General features: G+C 37.6%; 1 protein-coding gene across 2 annotated transcripts in view; it reads right to left on the reverse strand.

The window, feature by feature from the left end:
• Positions 1–21593, reverse strand: part of arhgap15 (Rho GTPase activating protein 15) — a 70097-nt gene that overhangs the window by 28708 nt on the left and 19796 nt on the right. For both annotated transcript variants that reach the window (XM_036571371.1, XM_036571362.1), the window contains 2 exons: positions 19734–19823; positions 2131–2229 (listed from right to left, as the gene is read on the reverse strand). In XM_036571371.1, coding sequence (XP_036427264.1) covers positions 2131–2229; positions 19734–19823 — 189 coding nt within the window. The remainder of the gene's footprint in view (positions 1–2130; positions 2230–19733; positions 19824–21593) is intronic.

The following is a 21593-nucleotide window of genomic DNA, read 5'->3' on the forward strand; positions in this document are numbered from 1 at the left end:
AATGAACGGCCACACTAAAACAATAGCATTTAAACAAAATAAAAACATAATTATAAAATATCTTTTATAGATATTTACTTGCTTGTTCTCCAGTGAAGAATCCAGTTCGCTTATGGTTTTGTAAATCATACATATTTCCATAGAAATATATTCCACCAACATTATTGAAGGAATAAATAAATAGAGTCCTCCAATACAGGCTGAGAAAGCATGTGTGGTTACTGTGTAAAGTGTTTGAACAAAGACAATGTGAGAAGCATGAAAGAGCATCAACTGTAAAAGAGAAAAAACACTTGAATTGTTTGCGCTGGTCAGAAAATTGATTTTAAATGCCAAAAAATTGAATCTCGACATATAAACGAACCTCACACGCATCCTACTCGCACTGTAAGATGTCATTTTCCTTGATTTATACACCTTTGTAGAGCATGAGTAGCTCAGGCAGCGTTTTATTTGCCAAATCATTCTTAAAAATACAAAGCCTTTCTGGCGACATCCGGTATAAATAAAAGCAATGTGTGGCCACGCCGTATTAACGCATGGGAATGAGATCCTAATGTGTGGCCACAACTTAGTAAGGCATGGTAACAAGATAATTCAGTTGTGGCCATGGCGTGGGAACAAGATCATGCCTTATTAAGTTGTAGTCAAAAATTGTCATTCCCACACCTTACTGTCATGGCCATGCATTAGGATCTCGCTACTACGCCTTACTAAGTCATGGCCACGACTTAATTATGTCATTCCCACACCTTACTAAGCTATGGCCACTCATTAGGACCTCGTTCCTATGCCTTACTAAGTCATGGTCACGCATGTGGATCTCATTCCTACGCCTTACTAAGTCATGGCCACGACTTAATTATGTTATTCCCACGCCTTACTAAGTTGTGGCCATGCATTATTTCCATTTATTTGGGATGGCACCAGCAGGGTTTCGTATAAACGAATAGTTTGGTGAAATATCTTCTACTTAGTTTATTTATTTCTACTGAGTTGTGGATGAGGACGGCCCGGTGGCGCAGTGGGTAGCGCTGTCGCCTCACAGCAAGAATGGCCTAGGTTCGATTCCCGGCCGGGTGACCAGGGTCATTTCTGTGTGGAGTTTGCAGGTTCTCCCCGTGTCCGCGTGGGTTTCCTCCGGGTACTCCGGTTTCCTCCCACAGTCCAAAAACATGCAGTCAGGCCGATTGGACATGCTGAAATTGCCCCTAGGTGTGAGTGTGTGTGTGATTGTGTATGTCTGTCTGTCTGCCCTGTGATGGACTGGCGACCTGTCCAGGGTGTATCCTGCCTTCCGCCCAACGACAGCTGGGATAGGCTCCAGCACCCCACTGTGACCCAGAAGGGTAAGTGGTTTAGATGATGTATGTATGTAGTTGTAGATGATCAGCCAAGACACATTTGGTGCCCAAATTTTGCCTCTTTAGTTCAGAACTGGAGATGCTTATTTTGCTAACACTAGAAGTCAATAGTCACCCAAATCTTTTTGGCAAATACATCCCTAAAACGTCTCTTAACCCACTCGAACTGCATCCAGCTCTTTATTAATAGTGCACAGATTCGTCGATGGGGTTTAGGACACAGCATTGAGCACAACATCTGTCGTCTAAAATGGCTGCCCCTAGTGTTCTGCTACACAGTGGAGTTTTGCTCAGTTTTATAGCTCACAGCAAGTCATACTTATTTGACTGAATGTGCACGACCTTACTGAAGACCTGGACGTGGTTTGAGTGGGTTAAGAGAAGTTTTGGAGATGTATTTACGGAAAAGATTTGGGTGACTGTTGACTTCTAGAATTTGTTGACAGCGTTAGCTTCGTAGCTCCGCTGCTAAGCAAAGGAAAATGTAGACACCAAACACGCCTCGACTGGTTTAAGTGGAAAACGTAAAACAAATTTTCTCACATAACTATTTCATTAGTTCACAAAAATCTCTGTCGAATCAAATGAAGACAGTGAATCATGAGTTGAAATGATTCAATGTCCGCCCAAACGTTCACAGCCTTACTCCAAGTTTCACTTGGGCTCACTTACTCATTCGATAATTGAATATAAAGCGAGATGATTTATACATGTATAATGGCACATACAGTCAAATTCCAGCAGTTTCTATAATGAAATGACTCACTGATTTGTCCACTGCTCTTTTGATGGCGTCATGCCATTTGCTGATTGTGGCGTAGTCATCTGACTGCAGGAGGAACTCGTCTCCGGACCTGGTTGTTATCTGTGGACAGTAAAAATCGGGTGTTAAATTAATGATTACATAGTTAAAGAAAGCAGTGCATCCTGCAGCATATCATTGGAGTATTACGTGCTGCTGTGGTTTTCAGTGTCTTTTCTAAAGTTTCAGTTCTAGAGACGTTCGTTAAGCCAGACAGTAACGCTTACTGGCTGCATACAGATGCATTTCTAACATATCACTTCATCTGCACCATGACGTCATGGTAAATAAGGCAAAGAAAAAGATGCATAACCAAGAAGCGGATGAGAGATATGAATAGCCTCTCTGGGGGAAAATCACAGTTAGCATGATACCTGACTAAATGCTGCACTTGTTTTCGCGGAGTGACGTAAGTGTACATGGCACCGTCACACGGCATAAGTGCAAATTCTCGCCAAGCATCGCCGCGAAGGTCAGTGTTGTCAAGTACCGCTGGGAAAGTCTGATGCTAGCTATTGAACATGGCACTTTTTTGTGCAAACCAGAATCATTTTAACATGGCTAGTGTCTAAAAATACCAGACGGTATGAAGTTCTCATCCTCTTCTTCTTCTTCTTCTTCTTCTAGTCACTCTGCATAGACGTCCGAAGTTTCTTGCCCATTTGAAAGATGCTTCTCTGACTTTGAGAGAGGATGGCAGGGGGGAGTGGAGCAGTCTCTTTGGGGGTAGTGAGGATATACAGGGAATGGTTCGGGGCACAAAACCTGTCAGAATGGGTTTGCGATCCCTCTGTTCTCGCATGTAGAACATCTGAGCGAGCTTGTTTGTTCTGAAGCTTTGTCGTTCCTTGAGGCGGCGCAATAGTTTGTGCAACTGCGGACTTGTTGGGACGCCTGGTTGGAGATTTTACTGCAAAAAAGGATGTTGTGGTCAAAGTGAAAACATCTTGATTGTAGGAAGTATTAATATTATTTCTTACTATGTGAATTTTGAAAGATTATTCAACTGATTTCTAGACATTTGAGCTTGAGTTACAATATCGAGGCATATTTTTTTATGTTCTGGTAGATAATTGTCTCTATTTCAAGATAACACAATTTCACCTGATAAGATTGCTTATGAAACATAACATTTTTGTAGGTTGAATAACGTTATGTTAATCTTTTAATAGACTCAAAATATACTACAAAATATTAAATGCATTCCATATATTCAAGATAGTTTCACTTGCCTAAATATCATTTTTTGAGTGGATAAAATGGCATATCAGCATTACTAAACCATGCTTTAACAAAACCATAAACATTTAATTGTACTTCAATGTATATTTTAATGTTATTGTAAATAAAAATGGTAGATTTCATCATCTATAATATAATTCTGAACCAGGTATTGTATTACATGTAATACAATATGTCTTATGCAAGTGTTCAAACACCTCTGGTCAAATTACATGTTTTGTTGATTTTTTTTTTGCTGATTTTAATGCACAATTTGTATTTATATACTGGTTTTAACATATTGGAAAGAATAAAATATGAAATATTAAAGGTGCCAAAACTTTTGCACGGGCCAGATTTTATGTTTTATTTTTTTCCTAGTATGTTAAATTCAGCAAATAAATAATTGTTCATTAAAAATGTACAGAACTGTTCTCTGCAGAAGTGTGTTAATTCATTTTTACCTAGAAAATCAACAAAACATGACATTCAGTAAACTAAACATTTGCATGTTATGTTATGTAAGGAACCTAAAAACGATCAAAGTTGCTCTAATTGACATTAGTTTTCATTCAACGTTATAACTGTGTAAATATTCATTTTTCCAATGCTTGGATTTTAATTCCTTCTGATGCAACTGTACTGATCAAAAAAGAAAAAAAAAATATATAAAACAGATCGTTCTGGTCCTGAAATCTGATTGGCTGAGCCGTGTTTGAAGTCGTTGTAAAATACTCAGTATAAGCACACCTATGACCACCTCACGACAACTGAACTCTTTATCACTGTACCCCATCACAAAAAGTCCCTGTGCTGTTAATCTGTTGAATAATCTTTGACTGTAATGCTGCTCACATGGACCACCGATTGTACTGTAGCATCGTCGTGGTCCCCATGGGACAAACACAAGGCCTGCAGGCCATGTCAGGTCGGGGCACAATCTTATCCAGGCCTGCAAAATGATTTTAATTTTCTATTGAAATTAGCCCATTTCACAATGCGCTGCACTACAGTCCCCAGCATGCACTGGAACGTAATGCACACTCTGACCCTTCTCTCCTAACAAAAGTGGTTACACCACAAAAGAAAAGATGTAGTTCAAGCAAATAGGTGAATAAGATGGTCAGTTAGGGTTGTGCAAAATGTTTATTAAATAAAAAAAAAAAATAATAAAAAAACTTTTTGTTTCTCTGGTCCACTGATTTGTTGATTTTTTTTTTCATATGACCCTTTTAGTGAGTTTGGCACCCCTGGCGTAGACTAAGAAAGAGGGGAAGGCAAGCCTTCGCTGTGAGAAGTGCTCTTTATTAAACACTCTCACAGAAAGGCACATACCGAGCACTGAAACTGTGGGGAGGTCACCATTAGCCACAGGCTTTACCCTCACACACAAAACCACACGTCAGCCCACTCCCTGACACAGAATAACACAAGTAACACATACACGTATCTCACACTTACAAAAACCACCATTAATCGACATAAAATGTCCCTTTTAGGTGGGTGTGCATCTACCATGAGCCTTTGCATGTAGCTGCCCATGTGGCCACGCCTCCCGAACTTCTTGGAGCCAGTGCCAGCTGGTAGCATGTCGCAACAGTACTGATGAGGTAAGAACCTGTTTTTGTTTAAACTGAGAGGCTGATAACTTATTTTCTTAACTAGAACTAGGCTGGTTAGCTAGATAACAGGCTAAAAGATGGTAAACATGCTAAACAACTCCATCATTAATATCACAGACTTGAATTAAAGTACTTATAATATGATTCACTGTAAAATGGCAATAAAAAGGATAAAGAATGGCTGACATGCTTCAAATGTTCGTGTTTCAGTCAGAGGTAGTATGAAATCCAGGATCCAGTATCTAAACTCCTATGTAGTGCACTATGTAGGGAGCAGGGAGCTGGGTGAGATTCATCCCAGTGTGGGAAGATCGGTGCCGCTAGCTTGGTGCTAAATAATACCAGAAATCATATTAAGGTGCCAGTGGAAATTAGCCTTGTCGTCATGGTGGTAATGTGGTGACCAAAGAGTAGGCCTACTTACAAAGTGAAGGTCTTTGCATTAAACAGTGCTGTGTTATGATATGTTCAGTATAATATGAGAAAAAGTCAAAAAATTTATGAAATGACTGCAATATACAATGATGGGCAACCGGACATTCTTCCTTCTTCTCATTCAGCAGTCCATGGTTGCTTGGCAACAATACCGTACTTTAAAGGAACTAAATTTCTTCGTCGAATAATAATAAATTATGTTTTGAAAAATTGTGTATTTTATCATATTTTATGTTGACCGCTGTTTTTATAAAAGCATGCGTTACTGTGATTTTACCACGGGGCAGAGGGTTTTACTCTGCTTCACGTCATGCCTAAGAACACCCTTACCCGTGATACATTTGCAGTAATGCAAGGCCTCTCGTGGCTTTTATTGCTTAAATGAATGTTTTTCCACTGGTCAGAAGTCAATTTTAAATGCTATGAACTAAATGAAGTGCAATTTAATGACAAAATAAACAAATGCGTTTCACATACGACTTACGTTGTTTGACAAGACTTCATCGTCTTTACACTGCACGCTTGACTCAGGCAGCATTCCCAAGCTAACCATACATACAAATGATGGACGGAACGCAGAGCGGGAGATTTGCTGCCCATTGCCCAGGCACTGGCGATGCATGAACTAAGTAACAGCTGGCTATTTTTGGTTTCACTTCATTTGACAAGCCCTCACTACATACGTGGATGTTTTAGAGTAGCTGATAATATTATAGCTAATAATCACAAAATGTTGATACACAGAGAAGGTAGTGAAGATGGCTGCTTAGCTAAGCAGTGCTGCACAACTGCACCACTCACCTGCCAGTCACTCACTTCATTGAAGAATGAAGAAAGAGAAGCAGCAGAACCCAAACAAAGCTCTTTATTTGGAAAAATACATGATGCATAGGCTACTGAACTCACACAATATATAATAACTGACCTGCCTGAACAGCTAAACAGTGCCCCCCCCACCCCCACCCCCCACACATATGCAGAGCAGCAGAGGAGGTGGTGCCACAATATCATCACTGTAAGCGATGCTATTCAATGCTATTCAAATCATAGGCCCTTCTTCTCGTCGACCACTTTTGAATCACTGAATCAAATTGACGAATCTCTGTTTGGTGAATTGATTTGCTTTTAATTTACAAACAATTGCTTTTTGAATTGAATCGAAAATTACGAATCGAATGAAATTGCAGGCAGCTCAAAAATTCCCACACCGGCAGTGTTAGCATTTTTGTGCGAACTCATGCTTTAAGAAATTAAATGTTAAACTTAAATGGATTAAATGGATATTTGGTTCATCTGCTGTAAAATCTTCCCTCTTGAGTTTAAAGGAGAAGGCGAGTTCTTCAAACATCAAAGCACGCCATTTTCTTTCGGTGATATCAGGCAGATTATCTGAGAACAAAAAAAATTAAGCAGTCGCTTCACACAAAAGGAGCCAATAGGTTTTAAAGTGACGTTAATCTCTTACAAATGTACACAGCCGTATTTAGCTTTATCCTACGGCCAGTAATCTCAATCCCCAAAGCTTTTTTGCAATCTGCCATATTTTCCTGTTTTGGCCTTTATTAAGGCTCGGCAGTGGAGAAGTCCTTGTGGCTGTCACTGGACATTTGCAATTTAAAAGGAAATGGGACAACACAGCTTTGAGCTTGCTGAGCTTAAACAGTTAATGGGTTTCAGGTTTTTACCGGTTTTCTATTGGTTAAAAGTGTTTGGTAATGAAATTCAGCTTCCAGAACACCATCAATAGATCAATAACCCTTATAGGTCTCAATCAAGTTAGCCTTTATGAAGTCATACATATTGCTCGTATATACAAGGGCCACATTTCAGTACTGTTTCTAACATGTTCTTGTAGCTTTACTTGGCTAACTAGCTAAGGCAAAACATAGTTCTTGAAAAGACTGAACATAACATCAATGAATTGAATTAATAATTGCTTTGTCTGGCTATAAGCTTTGATGTAATATTGCTTTGGTTTAAAATGGCCTTTTGTTTCACCATTGTTAGATGTGTAGCCTGTTACTCGCTATCAGAATAAAGTAATGAAGCTGTATCTGCAGTCATGTATACAGATGTAGTAGTTCACTTTTCAGTTGAAATGGAAATGGAGTACAAGTTATTCATTTTTTGAAAAGAAATCAGAAAGAAACTGAAAATTACACAGTATCAACGACTAAATATAAAATCAGATGTTTCAGTATTTATTGTGTCCACTCTTTACCTTTATTACAGCTTCCACTCTTTTCAGGAGACTCATTTTCCAAAGAAGTCTGCAGCCACACCTCAAAAATTCAGTCTTAGAGGTTGGTTTAGCATTTTCTGCTTCTCACAATTCAGGTAATCCCATTGAGTGATGTTGAGGTCTGGACTCTGGAGTGGTCAGGGTGGCTTCTTTGTTTAATTTGTCTATTTCCTTTTCTCAGTAAGAGCTTCTTAAAAAGCTACACCTCTTTCAGGTCTACCAGGTCTTGCAGGTGGTTGTTAGGAATTCCTTGTTTTTGTCTGTAGCTTTAAACCATTTTTTGAAGTTTTGGAAACTCCTGTTTGTTAAACTATTTCCCTGGAAAAAGTGGAGTGGATTATCCTACATCACCACAGAAATATCTCCTGAAAAAATGAATAACTTAAAATACTTAATGGCTGTTTTGACTGGAAATTTAATACACAAATTCTGGTCTCTGACTTTTGCACAGTACTATATTTTACTGTTGTTCCTTCTAAACAGCTCTGCCTTGCATTTGTGTAAAGTGTGAAAACAGGAATTGCATCAGATTGAAATAACATCCGGGTAAGTTCTGCTGCTGAAGTTGACACTTGGCCTATTGACCCTAAAAAGCCTCATCTAACCAACATCTAAACTTGACTTAAACTACTAAAACGAAAGAACGGCCCTTGAGATGGTGTCAGGAGATCGTGTCGGGGACTTCCCCCAGAGGGAACGTCGACAAGGGCATGTAACAACGATTATTGAAACAGGCAGAAGGGCTTATATGAACCTTGGCCAATTGAGAAATGAAAAGAACCAAAAAATGGTTCACTGCAGTGGCTTTTGCAACACTCACTACAGCAGCAACGTGACTGCAAAGCCAAACTGTAACTATCGCAAAGTTCCATGTTTTGTGTGAGGAAATGAAAAGCGGCATAACATAAAAGTGCAATGCTTTTTATCCTGCTGTTTAATGAGGAGTAATTTGAATATCCGGGCTCGCATTTGGACTGTTCATTAATGTTTAATTAGGCGAAGCAGTACAAAGAGCAGAATGCTATTTGTAACTTACCATTTGTGTTTTTCTGTTAAATTAAACATTAATTTGAGAGCTACATACGGACACAGCTCAACTTTGAAGCACTTTAGATTGTGGGGTTAATTATCTCCAATTTTCCACAAATCTAGGGATGGCTCTGGAGCAGGAGGCTATCGCTGCTACGACAGGAAAAAAACAGAAAGAGGGTAAATGGGAGAGCAGCATTGCAAGTGTTGTTTTGGTCTAGTCTTGTTTAAGAAGATTGCTAGTGGATTGCATGATGTTTCAAGTTTGGGTTAAACATCCTAATGATCTTGGATGCACGCAGGACTGTGCAAAACTCAGAGATCAACCTCAATTGTTTTGAACTTTATTGAAATGGGACTCCTAACAACCACCTGGAAGACCTGGTAGACCACCAAAACGGTCCCTATCAGATAAACAGGGCTTAAAGCTTTCATCTTTGAGAGAGAGGAGAAAATCAAGCTGCTTCAGATCTGAAAACATCCACGTGTTTCTGTCCATCCTTCCGCTGTGAGAAGACAACTCAGTGCTATGGGTCTGAAAGGATGTGTAGCAGTACTGCTGGAGTTTTTAAACACTGTGTCCACTCGCTGTCCACTCTATTAGACACTCCTACCTTGTAGATGTAAAGTCAGAGACAGTAGCTCATCTGTTGCTGCACATCATCCTCTAGTTCTTCATCAGTGGTCACAGGACACTGGATATTTTTGGTTGGTGGACTATTCCCAGTCCAGCAGTGACACTGAGGTGTTTAAAAACTCCAGCAGCACTGCTGTGTCTGACCCACTCGTACCAGCACAACACACACTAACACACCACCACTACGTCAGTGTCACTGCAGTGCTGAGGTTGACCCACACTCCAAATAATACCTGCTCTGTAGTGGTCCTGTGGGGGTCCTGACCATTGAAGAACAGGGTAACAAAGTTTGCAGAGAAACTACTATCCTATATGGTCAGTGGAGCTGATAAAATGAAATTGAATGCTGTATGCATTAAAACTAACAATAGTGTTTAGAGACCAGCACAGAAAGTGACCATCACCTTCAGTGTCCGTCCAGATACACAGCAGACCGGAAGGGTTTTACCGCACAGCGGTCACTTCATAGTTGTAATCTCTATTGTAATCTGTTGTTTGAGTCTCAAATCCTTCTGTTCATCCTCTGATTGTCACTGAACGTACAGTATATTCTTTTTTCTTTTAAAGTCTACAATTAATACCCAATACTGCATAAGCAGCTTTAGCCCACCAAGATCTGGCATCGCAAATACCCTTTTCCTGCCATTCACACATGAAGTAATCTTAAGAGATGAAGGGACCGGGCCAGTTGTGTGCCTGACCGCAGTAATATTGTATTGATTCAGGAGGCTCAGTAGAAATAATGGATCATGTGATTTGGATGTTTTTCAGACCACACAGTGACCAAGAAGTAAGCCTTTCTGTAGAGCCGACGTGGCACAAACAAACGGTGATTGTAAAGAATTTGCCTCAGGTCAGCTAATTTGGTCATATGTCGTGTAAACTACTTTATATGCTGGCAGAGTTCCTCTAGTTTTATTATGGCTGGTAATAATCCATATTATTACACTACTTTGATGAATTGCATTCTGTTAACAACAGATTACAATAGAGATTACAGCTATGAAGTGACTGCTGTGCGTTAAAACCCTTCCAACTTGCTGTGTATCTGGACGGACACTGGTGATGGTCACTTTGTGTGCTGGTCTCTCTGATATTGGCTTTTTTTAAAAACAATGTAAACACTGTTGGTACTTTAAATGTCACCGTACAGCATTCAACACTATAAAATGATACAAAAGACAGCTTGGGCCCAGATGTATTAAAGGGGAATCCCACTCATTTTTCAAAATTTCTGCATAATTTACTCATTGAGATGCTAACAAAGTCATTCAGAGTAGTCTGATCTGAAATGCTTGATTCTAGAGAAACTTCCCAGCTCGGATTTCTTTACAGTGGTGGTGATGGGAACCAGACATCTAGCCTCTTAAAGCTCCCTCGCACAAAACATGAATGGTTGTATTTGTGTTGTAGTCAAGGTGACCTCTGGTTCCTATCGCCACCACTGTAAAGACATCAGTCGGTAGGTTGAATGGCACCTTTCAAAACCACTCATACCACTCTGAATGACATTGTTTACATCTCATCCACTGAATTATAAAGAAAATATGAAACTGGGAACACCTCCTATGCATCCTGCATTAATAATCCATTAATAAGGTGCTATATGGCATATGTAATGCCTTATAGTAACAGGCTTAAGCTTGTATAATTGCTCCTAATTAGGTATCGTTACATGCATAACACTTTAAAGCAAGAGTGTATACCTTAATAGTCAGGTTCCACAACACATTATAATATCTGTTCATAAGAACATTGTAGATGCTAATACTTGTAGTATTAACATAAGAATAATTTGTGTTTTACGTTTGTGAACTCAACATTTTACGTTAATCTGCTTACTTACTTTTTATGTTTAAAAGCTGTAAAAATGTTTACAGCATTGTTATAAAGTGTTATAGTGCATTACAACGGTCATGTTTACAATGTTCTTATGAACATATAGTACATTATGAAACCTGACATTATAAAGTTATACAGACTTATTTTATGAAGCGTTATGCATGTAACTATGCTTAAACACAATTATACAAACTTATGTTAGCCATTATAAGGTGTTATGTATGCCATATAATGGTTTATAAATGTATTTTGTAAGGCATTATGAATACAGGATTCATAAGAAATGTTACCAAAAATTCAATTTTTAGTCTCTAACCATCTCCATTCAGCCTGCAACTGTTTTATTTGATAACTAATTGACTTTTAACATGATTTAAGTATGTTTATTTATTGTTTTATATTTACTATTCTTTATATTCATTTTATTATCAATACTTTTTAGTTATAGCTTAGTTGTTGTTTTACATTTTCCATTAATTTATTTACACTATTATCAATGTTTCTATCATTTCATTCCCATAAGATTTGTTATTTGTGATGTTATTTTGCAATTATGGGTTTATTTTGATTTGACAGATTGTCTTGTTCTTAATTTTTTTTTAATTATTCATGATTAATAATTAAAAATAATTGCAAAATATTAAAAAAAAATACAATGAAAATAAAATTAATTATTACTACCTTAAAATTATTGTTATTATTGTTATTATTATTATTATTATTATTATTATTATTAGTAGTAGTAGTAGTAGTAGTAGTATTATCATTATTATTATTTTGCTTTGACATTTTATCAAAGCATTTAATTTGTTTTTACAATGATTTTTTTTCATTACTCATTTCTTTAGTCTCTGTTTTCTGTATAGGCTCAGCTACATTGTAAATGGGGGTCACCCTCAATGTACTCCAAATTTAAATAAAGGTTGATTTGATTGATTCGTTGATTAATTGATTGATTGATTGGTTTAAATAAATAACACCACTATTCCATCAACTTTCATGGTTGACAATTTCCACTATTTCTGCTTCCCAAGCACAGACAGTAAGGTTCTAGGAGCAGTTTGCTTGATTATCTACAGCAGCAGTAAATTGTGTGTTCATTTCAGACGCATTGTGAGTGCATGTTGCGGCTACTTCAGTTCACAGTTTTGCGCCCTCTAACGTATATCTGTCTGACCCTCAGTGTGTTATCTCAGCAGAGCTTCATGTCTCTGACTTGACAGTCGCCATTAAGGCTGTGTACGATTGGTATAGCGAATGACAACCTGAAAAACATTTCATAATTACTTACGACAACACGTCATTTCATTAGCTCAATTCTCTAAAGTATCCTCACCAGGCTGCATAATTTAGCGACCCTATCAGGCAGAGGAGCCCAGACCTCCGACCAGGCACCGCGAAGCTGTACGCGTGGCCAAAAGGCGGGGTGAGAGCGAGATGAGCTGACAGGGCCTGGCTGAAGATCCTCAGATACTTTGACAGTCTCTGAGGTGCCACATCCGCTGCTGCAATATGCTTCGTATCACTGATATTCATCTTCATCACTGATGTCAGCGCCCATATCGCAAGTGTGAAGGTGCTTGTGAAGTGGTGTATTGTTCACCAGAACTAACTTCCCCCCTAGGAAATACTTAAGCTTTGTTAAATGGAAAAAGTTAATTGTATTGGCATTGATCTTATATCACATTCATAATAATTAGCATTGCATATTTACAAGGAACCACATTTGACAACTATTGGGCCCAGTGTCCTTAATAACCCCTTAAAATCCCAGGCTTATTACATACTAAGGCTTATTATTCAGTAACTACAGGGACTACAGTGCAAACTAGCTGAGCTATTCCTAGGTTATAAAAGTGTGCAATAAAACTTTGTCTGCCATGGGCATTTAAGGGGTTAATGTCATAGTTAACATTTTATCCTATTTCTTAGATACACACTATATCAACAAAAGTATTGGGACACACCTCCAAATTATTGAGTTCAGGTAATTCAGCTACACCCATTGCTATGAGGTGGGTAAAATTAAGCAGTCTCGATAGACAAACACTGGCAGTAGAATGGGTTGTACTGATGAGCTCAGTGATGCCACCTGAAGTTTCTGTCCTGCTAGAGCTGCCCCTGTCAACTGTAAGTGCTACTATTGTGACATGGAAGCACCTTGGACCAACAACAGCTTAGCCACGAAGCTGTTGTAGCTGCATAGTGGGGACCAACTTCATATTAATGCCTATGGATTTAGAATGGGATGTTATAAAAGCTCCTATAGGTGTAATGTGAAGATGTCCCAATACTTTTGTCCATATAGGGTATCATATTCATTCATTGAAGTGCTCTAGCAAAAATGGCAAATTTTTTGGTACCACTATACAGTAAGACGGGGTTTTATGAATGAGTAAAAATTTGTTTATTTATGGTCATTAATTGGGTCATTAAGACCTTAAAAGTCATTGATAAGCAGTTACAATACAAATAAGAAAGGCATCAGTGACCTCTTGCTTGCCAAATAGTGAGTCCCAATTCATTTACAGTGTTAAACCTCAAATTTTGCTATTTTTTTTCTTTCACTTTATCTTACTTTTTCTTTTCCATAGGCATTAAACCTGTCAGCTTCATCAGATATTCACATTCAGTAAATATAACTGGCCACTATTGCCATTGTCTTGTGTTATAACTGCTTATTAATTATTTTTAATTAACTGTAAAGTGGCACCAATAGTTTTGGTCTACAAAAATACTATTCTAGTCAATGAAATCCAACAATCATTTATTGATACTGACCTAACAGTTATAGGCATAAGGCAACAGCTATACCTATGCTGCAAAAACTAATAATACATTTATTTATTTCAAGACCTCAACGACACAGTACTACAAAAATTATGTATATATATATATTATTCAAAACAAAACAAAGCAAAAGAACCTAAAAACATATCTTTGGACAAGTTATTGTTTGAGCCAGCTATCAGGCTAACAGCTTCCTTCAACAATGTTTTAGAGACAGGCTTAAAGTTCCAGTTGTTACTGAAGAATTCACTGTCAACATACAGGTAAGTCTTTAATCTTGACCTGCTATAAGCAGCACTAAATCCAGTATGTATTAAATCACTGCTTGCTTGGTGCTGACATAACATTGAAAACATTGAAAGGACATGTAGTCACCAGTAACCAGTTCAAGGGGTAACAAAGGATTTACAGTGCAAAATATTGACTTAAATATAGGCTTATGAGACTAGGACATTATTGAATTGGTTGAATTTGAACATTTTGAAAGTCTGAAACATTAGAAGTGCAAACAAGTTAACTAATCTAACAAATGAAGCTGTAACATTAGCTAATTTAATCTGCAAAATATTGAATTTTATATATGTTTGCCTGTTGCTGCTTAAGATAATTGTTTGTGTTCTTCCCCTTCAATGAGTTTGTGCCGATACTGCAGGTTGTTATCTTTAAAGTGATTCATTAAACCTGCCGTTCTAAATGGAGACAATTTTGACATCGGTTATATCCATGATTGGGTTATATGTTTCATCTAATAAACCAGAAAAAGTGGTGATAATGTCATTGTTGTCTACAACATGATTTACATATTTATATCTTTTCATCATAAATCAGTTTAATTTCATTTTAATGAGTGGCAATGAGTGTATTTTTGGCAAATTTGTCAATATTGTTGACAAGGCATTTCCATCAGTAATTTCAAGGGCGAGATTAACACTGATTAGACTCATGTATGAAGTGAGACTTTTATTTCCATTTCCAATATTCTTCTTGTTTTTTTGGACTGCGATATTTCAACATTGTTATTTTAACATGATTTCAGGGAGGGTGACGTAGTTTGTGATGTGAAAAGCAAAAGAGCAAAGTCTTTTTCTTCCTGGATTCCACCGGGATCAGATTTCTGTTGCTGAAGTTGCTGGTTCCACTGGTGAACGGATAGGTTGCCAGTGTGTATTGTTTTCAGGATGCACCTTTTTTTCAGAGGAAGGTGTGTTTTGGTGGATCAGAGTGCGTCATTTTAGACCAGATGATGCCTTGGACACAGTAGGCAGTCCTAAGAATTTGGAGGCAGTTCACTTTTAAATGAGACCCTTGTACGGCCTAATCGAATGACAGTCAAAAACGATCTTTCAGCATTCCTGTCATCCAAATCAAATGTTGTGCTTCGAAATGGCGAGTTAAACGATCTGTGTAAATGCGGGGGCCGACATCAGTACCCTCTGGTGTGTTGTTTCAGTGGTAGGAGATGCCTTCCTGCAGGAAAATTGTGCCGTTCCCTGAAGTTCTAGTGTTACCGATGCGTGTGTGGGAAAACAGGTTGGGCTGCGACCAGGCTTTGAAAGTGATACCTGAATATGGTTCACTGGTTCACGACCCCAGATTCATCCTCTCTGAATGTATGAGTTGGATTGCGTAAAGCAATTGTGGTGGAAGTCATACTGGTTGAACACTGGGAACTGTTGGCTTTAACAAACGACTGGCATTAGCTGATACTTGAGTTCGGACTCATGTTCCCAGTTATGATCTACGGTATGCCGCCCCTCCTCTCTGTGTTGCTGCCTTTTGACCATTTCTAATTTCAGTTTTCTTTTGACATATAATTTGCAAAAACGCCAAAATCGTCAAGCCTAATGTTGAGCCTCAAGGCTTATAAGGCCTAAACGAGAAATGCTATCAGGCTAATCCATGAAATAGCAGGGAAAATAAAAATCTCTGCCAGTCCCTGCAAGTGGAATATCTAAAACGATGAAAGGAACGCAAGTCGGGATGCTTAAAACAGTGATCAAAACGTCTATGAAAGAAGGAACGCGGCTATCCTTGATCTGACAGGAAGCTTTTGTTTTCCTCTAAGCTGGCTAGATCTGCGAGTCTTATGCTGAATGCATCACGGACTGGAGATCTGACTACGCCACCGTCGAATTAACAAGTTCTCTACACAATTTCTAATCCTAGCCAAAGTTGATTGACAGTGTTGTCAAGACCACGAAATGGCTTGGTACCATCATTACAAGCACTTTTTCCCCCCCTGTATACCAAGTTTGGGATTACTTAAGATTACGCCTTAATGCCTTGTTAATCTCCCTTGGAGAGAAAGATTTCTGGGCACAATGCTGGACGGTGGCAAAGCGCATGGCGGTGATAAGACATCATAAGCGCATGATGAGATTGGGTATCTTCTTTTCATCTTCCTTTCCGTTCATTGTGAGCTCCAGCTCAGCTATCAATGTATTGGTAAAGAGTTGATGTTCTTTAAGCACCAGTCAAAAGATTATCTCGCTTTAGATGTTGCTTAAATGCTGTGAGGCCTTGTTCTGAGTCCATCCCAGGTCATTCTGTAGCATAACTACAGACTTCGTGAGTGGGAAAAATGATGATATTGCAGACTACCTACTGCTTAAGATTCACAGTGACACAATTAATTCAGTCTCAGAACATCAGAGCTGATGTTTATGTTCTTTATGAACGTCTCAGTGAAGACCTTCTTCTGGAATAATGCAGAAAGCTTAGTATTTTTTACATTTCTCAAAGCTCTTTGTATGAAATCTTCGAGTTGCTTGGGCTAAATGGAATCACCACAGTCCTAGGAACTGACCTAACACTTGACAGTAGGCCTTTCATATATACCTCGGGCCTGACTAAGTGTTTTGTTCCACTTTCAGCTGCAAATAGGATGCATTCTGCCCACGTTTTGTAGGAAACTGGTGCACAAAGCTAAATGTGCAGTTATGTGCCATGTGCAGAGCATAATGCAGAATGCATTTTACCACTTCATGCGTATGTTTTTGAGCGAGGATTGCACAAAACCGGGAAGGATCAGACCAAAAATAGGTGGAGATATTGGAACTGGCCAGTTTTGCTTGGATTTTCCCCTGCTTTTTAAATCCAGATGCAAATTCTGCATCCCAAAGGCACCTTATCTGGAGATGTCCAGAGGGGCTAGATGGAGATAAACATATTTCCCAACAGAATAACATTATTTCAACTCTTAGAATCAGATGTACAGCATGTGTGTATGTGAGAAGATGCAGCACAGAATGTGCCAGGATGCAGCCACGATATGCATTCCATGTTTTTGTTGCTCAAAATTAATTTCCTAGCCATAGTAGGAAATATTTTGTAATCAGAGTAGAATATTTTATTAAGCATTTTCTAGTCAGAGTAGAATATTTTAGTAAGTATTTTCTAGGCAGAGTAGAATATTTTAGGTATTTTCTAGGCAGAGTAGAATATTTTAGTAGGTATTTTCTAGTCAGAGTAGAATATTTTAGTAGGTATTTTCTGGGCAGAGTAGAATATTTTAGGTATTTTCTAGGCAGAGTAGAATATTTTAGTAGGTATTTTCTAGTCAGAGTAGAATATTTTAGGTATTTTCTAGGCAGAGTAGAATATTTTAGCAGGTATTTTCTAGTCAGAGTAGAATATTTTAGGTATTTTCTAGGCAGAGTAGAATATTTTAGCAGGTATTTTGTAGGCAGAGTAGAATATTTTAGTAGGTATTTTCCAAGCAGAGTAGAATATTTTAGTAAGTATTTTCTAGGCAGAGTAGAATATTTTAGTAGGTATTTTGTAGGCAGAGTAGAATATTTTAGCAGGTATTTTCCAAGCAGAGTAGAATATTTTAGTAAGTATTTTCTAGGCAGAGTAGAATATTTTAGTAGGTATTTTCTAGGCAGAGCAGAATATTTTAGTAAGTATTTTCTAGGCAGAGTAGAATATTTTAGTAGGTATTTTCTGGGCAGAGTAGAATATTTTAGTAAGTATTTTATGGGCAGAGTAGAATATTTTAGTAAGTATTTTCTAGGCAGAGTAGAATATTTTAGTAGGTATTTTCTAGGCAGAGTAGAATACTTTAAGTATTTTATGGGCAGAGTAGAATATTTTAGTAGGTATTTTCTAGGCAGAGTAGAATATTTTAGTAAGTATTTTCTGGGCAGAGTAGAATATTTTAGTAGGTATTTTCTAGGCAGAGTAGAATATTTTAGTAAGTATTTTCTAGGCAGAGTAGAATATTTTAGTAAGTATTTTCTAGGCAGAGTAGAATATTTTAGTAAGTATTTTCTGGGTAGAGTAGAATATTTTAGTAAGTATTTTCTATGCAGAGTAGAATATTTTAGTAGGTATTTTCTAGGCAGAGTAGAATATTTTAGTAAGTATTTTCTAGGCAGAGTAGAATATTTTAGTAAGTATTTTCTGGGTAGAGTAGAATATTTTAGTAAGTATTTTCTATGCAGAGTAGAATATTTTAGTAGGTATTTTCTATGCAGAGTAGAATATTTTAGTAGGTATTTTCTAGGCAGAGTAGAATATTTTATTTAGTATTTTTTAGGCAGAGTAGAATATTTTAGTAGGGACCACTTAATTTATCAAAACTATTATCTCTTCACCAATAAGCTTTTCTCTATAGTCTTTAGCTTGTTACTCCAATCTCACAAGCATGCTTTTAGTAGGCGGGGCTAAGTGTAGTTTGCGGGCCTCTTCAGAGCCTTAGTAATCAAACATTAATCTAATTTCACATTGTGAACACCTGTTGGGTCACTTCAAGGCACATTTTGCTCTGTGCCTGTATGTACATGTGACAGGTTCATCAGGTACCATGAACATTCTCAAAAATAAAAAGTTGTTTGGAGCAATGTTATAGAAGAACCCAAAGAACCTTTGCCTGGATAGTTGTTTAAAGTTCTTTGTTTGTAAATGAGATAAACACCCCTGGACAAAAAATGGGCCAAGCCAAAATGGCAAAATGCTAAGCCTTTAATGGTTTTCATAACAAATCATTAAACAAATAGATCAAGTAATTTAATCCAGGAAAGCTTTTCCCTTTGATTTCTTTAAACTTCTATGCGTAAATTGCAGACAAGCTTTTATAGAAAGACAAGTCAGTATTTTACCACTCAGCACTGATGGTTTCAAATAGCTGAAAAACCTTACCAAGCTAGTTTGTGTTTAATATGAGACCATATTTTCTCTATAGGATTTAAATCTGGATTCTGAGCAGGCCAAAAACATCAGTAAAAACCGTTTTATTTTGGGCTTGGCCCAGAATGAAGATTTTTTTTAAACATTCAAATGACCTCCAAATAAAGGAACAGTTCAACACAGTCATATAACCATATGTCCAAGCCAATAATCATTTCTTTTAAAGAAGAAGAGATTAAAGAAGGAGTTGAACAAGAACATCTTGCCATTAATGAGAATTGTATTTGCCAGTAATGAAGGCAGTTTTCTCTCCAAGCTAGTCAGTGCTAGTTCTGCCCACCCTATCATATAATATGGCTAAGCTAGGAGGATGAAGGTTAACAGAATCTTCCTCCGAAACCTGTGAAGTGCCACCACTGCCACTCATGCAACATCATTAGACAGCTCAGCATGCTTGGAGGAGAATGCTAACTGCTAATTCTGTTACGTCAGCCATCCTACCCACTCACTGGCTGAGCGAAACCAGTTTTTTTGGACTCACCCCCTGCCATGGATGGCTGTGGCACCACCAGGGATTGAGCTTCCAACTTTTTTTTTAAATTAATAGAAATTTTCTTACCTGAAATACATTCTTCCGGCTTGATTTCTCTGAAGTCCAGTCTATTACTGCTCCACACAGGTCTACTCCATCTGGTTTACATCCTGGTTTCTGTTGAATAGAGCCCTATTTATCCAAGAGTTTATAGTACTAAAGACAGAAAATACACCATGTGAAAGTGCTCAACAAAGTAACCACTTGGTACTCAATTAGTACAATCCATCAAGTATGTTTGTGAGAACTTTTTACTCATATTTCAGTCATTTACTTTGAATTATTCATTCCTTTTTTAATTAAAATTTAATGACACATGCATGAGCTCTTAATGATGACAGACATAAACTTTCATCAGAGTTGGGATGTAGTGGAATACAAGTATTGGGAATTCGTATTCAGATTACAAAAATGAAGTATCTGTATTTAGGCAAAAATACATTTTGTATTCAGTATTTAGAATACAGTTACTTTTTACAGTTATATTATATATATACATTTATAACTATATAATATATGCCATCTTTTAAAGAAAAATCACCAATGCTATTTTAAAAATAGCACTAAAGTTCCTGCTAAAGCCTGAGTAGACTGATTAATCAAAGTGGTGATCAGTTATTAATCTCAGTGTCACTGAGCTCTGCTAAAGCCTGAGTAGACTGATAAATCAATGTGATGATCAGTTATTAATCTCAGTGTTACTGAGCTCTGCTAAAGCCTGAGTAGACTGATAAATCAATGTGATGATCCGTTATTAATCTCAGTGTTACTGAGCTCGGCTAAAGCCTGAGTAGACTGATAAATCAATGTGATGATCAGTTATTAATCTCAGTGTAACTGAGCTCTGCTAAAGCCTGAGTAGACTGATAAATCAATGTGATGATCCGTTATTAATCTGAGCGTTAGTAAACTCTTTTGACAGATGACTGAACTGAGTAGTGAACATGTGCTTGAGTGATAAACTTAGCTTTGCCATTGTACTGGACTTCAGCAGCAAGTTACATACCTAGCATTCGTCCTTGTGTTCCGTGGCTATGTACCTCTCATTCATTGAAAATCTACTCACTAGTCAAATTTGCCAGAGGTCATTATTGGGATATGGTGAATTGTTGGCTTAACTCATGAAAGGGCAGTGGGATTATGCGAGCAGCAGTGGATTGAAGCAAGTGATGAGGGTCAAAAAAACGTGAAACCATATCAGAACGAAACTGCCAACCAGTAATAGTGAGGAACAGCGTGAAATAAATAAAAAATCAGAGTTTTTCCTATGTACTTTAATAATATGAATTCTAAATGTACTCTGAATAAGTCACTTTTTTATGTATTGTAATGGAATATGCTACCAAATACATGTAGGACAGTGTGTTCAGTATTCAACCATCACTATTTTGTCAAAGTATTCTGCCCAGCACTGACCCTCATAAACACTTATTCCAATAGCCGTCATTTGACATATAGGCTGCCTTGCACAGTAAAATATTACCCAGTACTTTTACTCGAGTATGTGTTTATGCTAGTTTACCCACTTCTTCTAAAAATAGAAAGCATATGAGTTGATAATGCAATACTAAGTGGAAAAAATATATGTAAGCATCATTTGGAATCCAGAAAATGTTGATAACTTGTAAGCTTGTTCAGTATTACTGTAAGTGACGTACCTGAACACTGAAATTGATTTAGCAAAGAAACATAAATGTATGCCATAATACTATATTATGTCATAGAATAAATCTCAAGTCGAGGTAAGTGATACTGGAGTCTGTGTGAAGAAAAAGGACTCTGACATTTCCTGGCACTGAACTGGAGCCACTCGTGCTGTGATCGTGTAACACGAGACAGTTTTGTCTGAATCAAAGGCCCAACATGTCAAGGAATATGTATGAAGGG

This window comes from Colossoma macropomum, unplaced genomic scaffold, assembly GCF_904425465.1.
Source record: "Colossoma macropomum unplaced genomic scaffold, Colossoma_macropomum, whole genome shotgun sequence".
Taxonomy (NCBI): domain Eukaryota; kingdom Metazoa; phylum Chordata; class Actinopteri; order Characiformes; family Serrasalmidae; genus Colossoma; species Colossoma macropomum.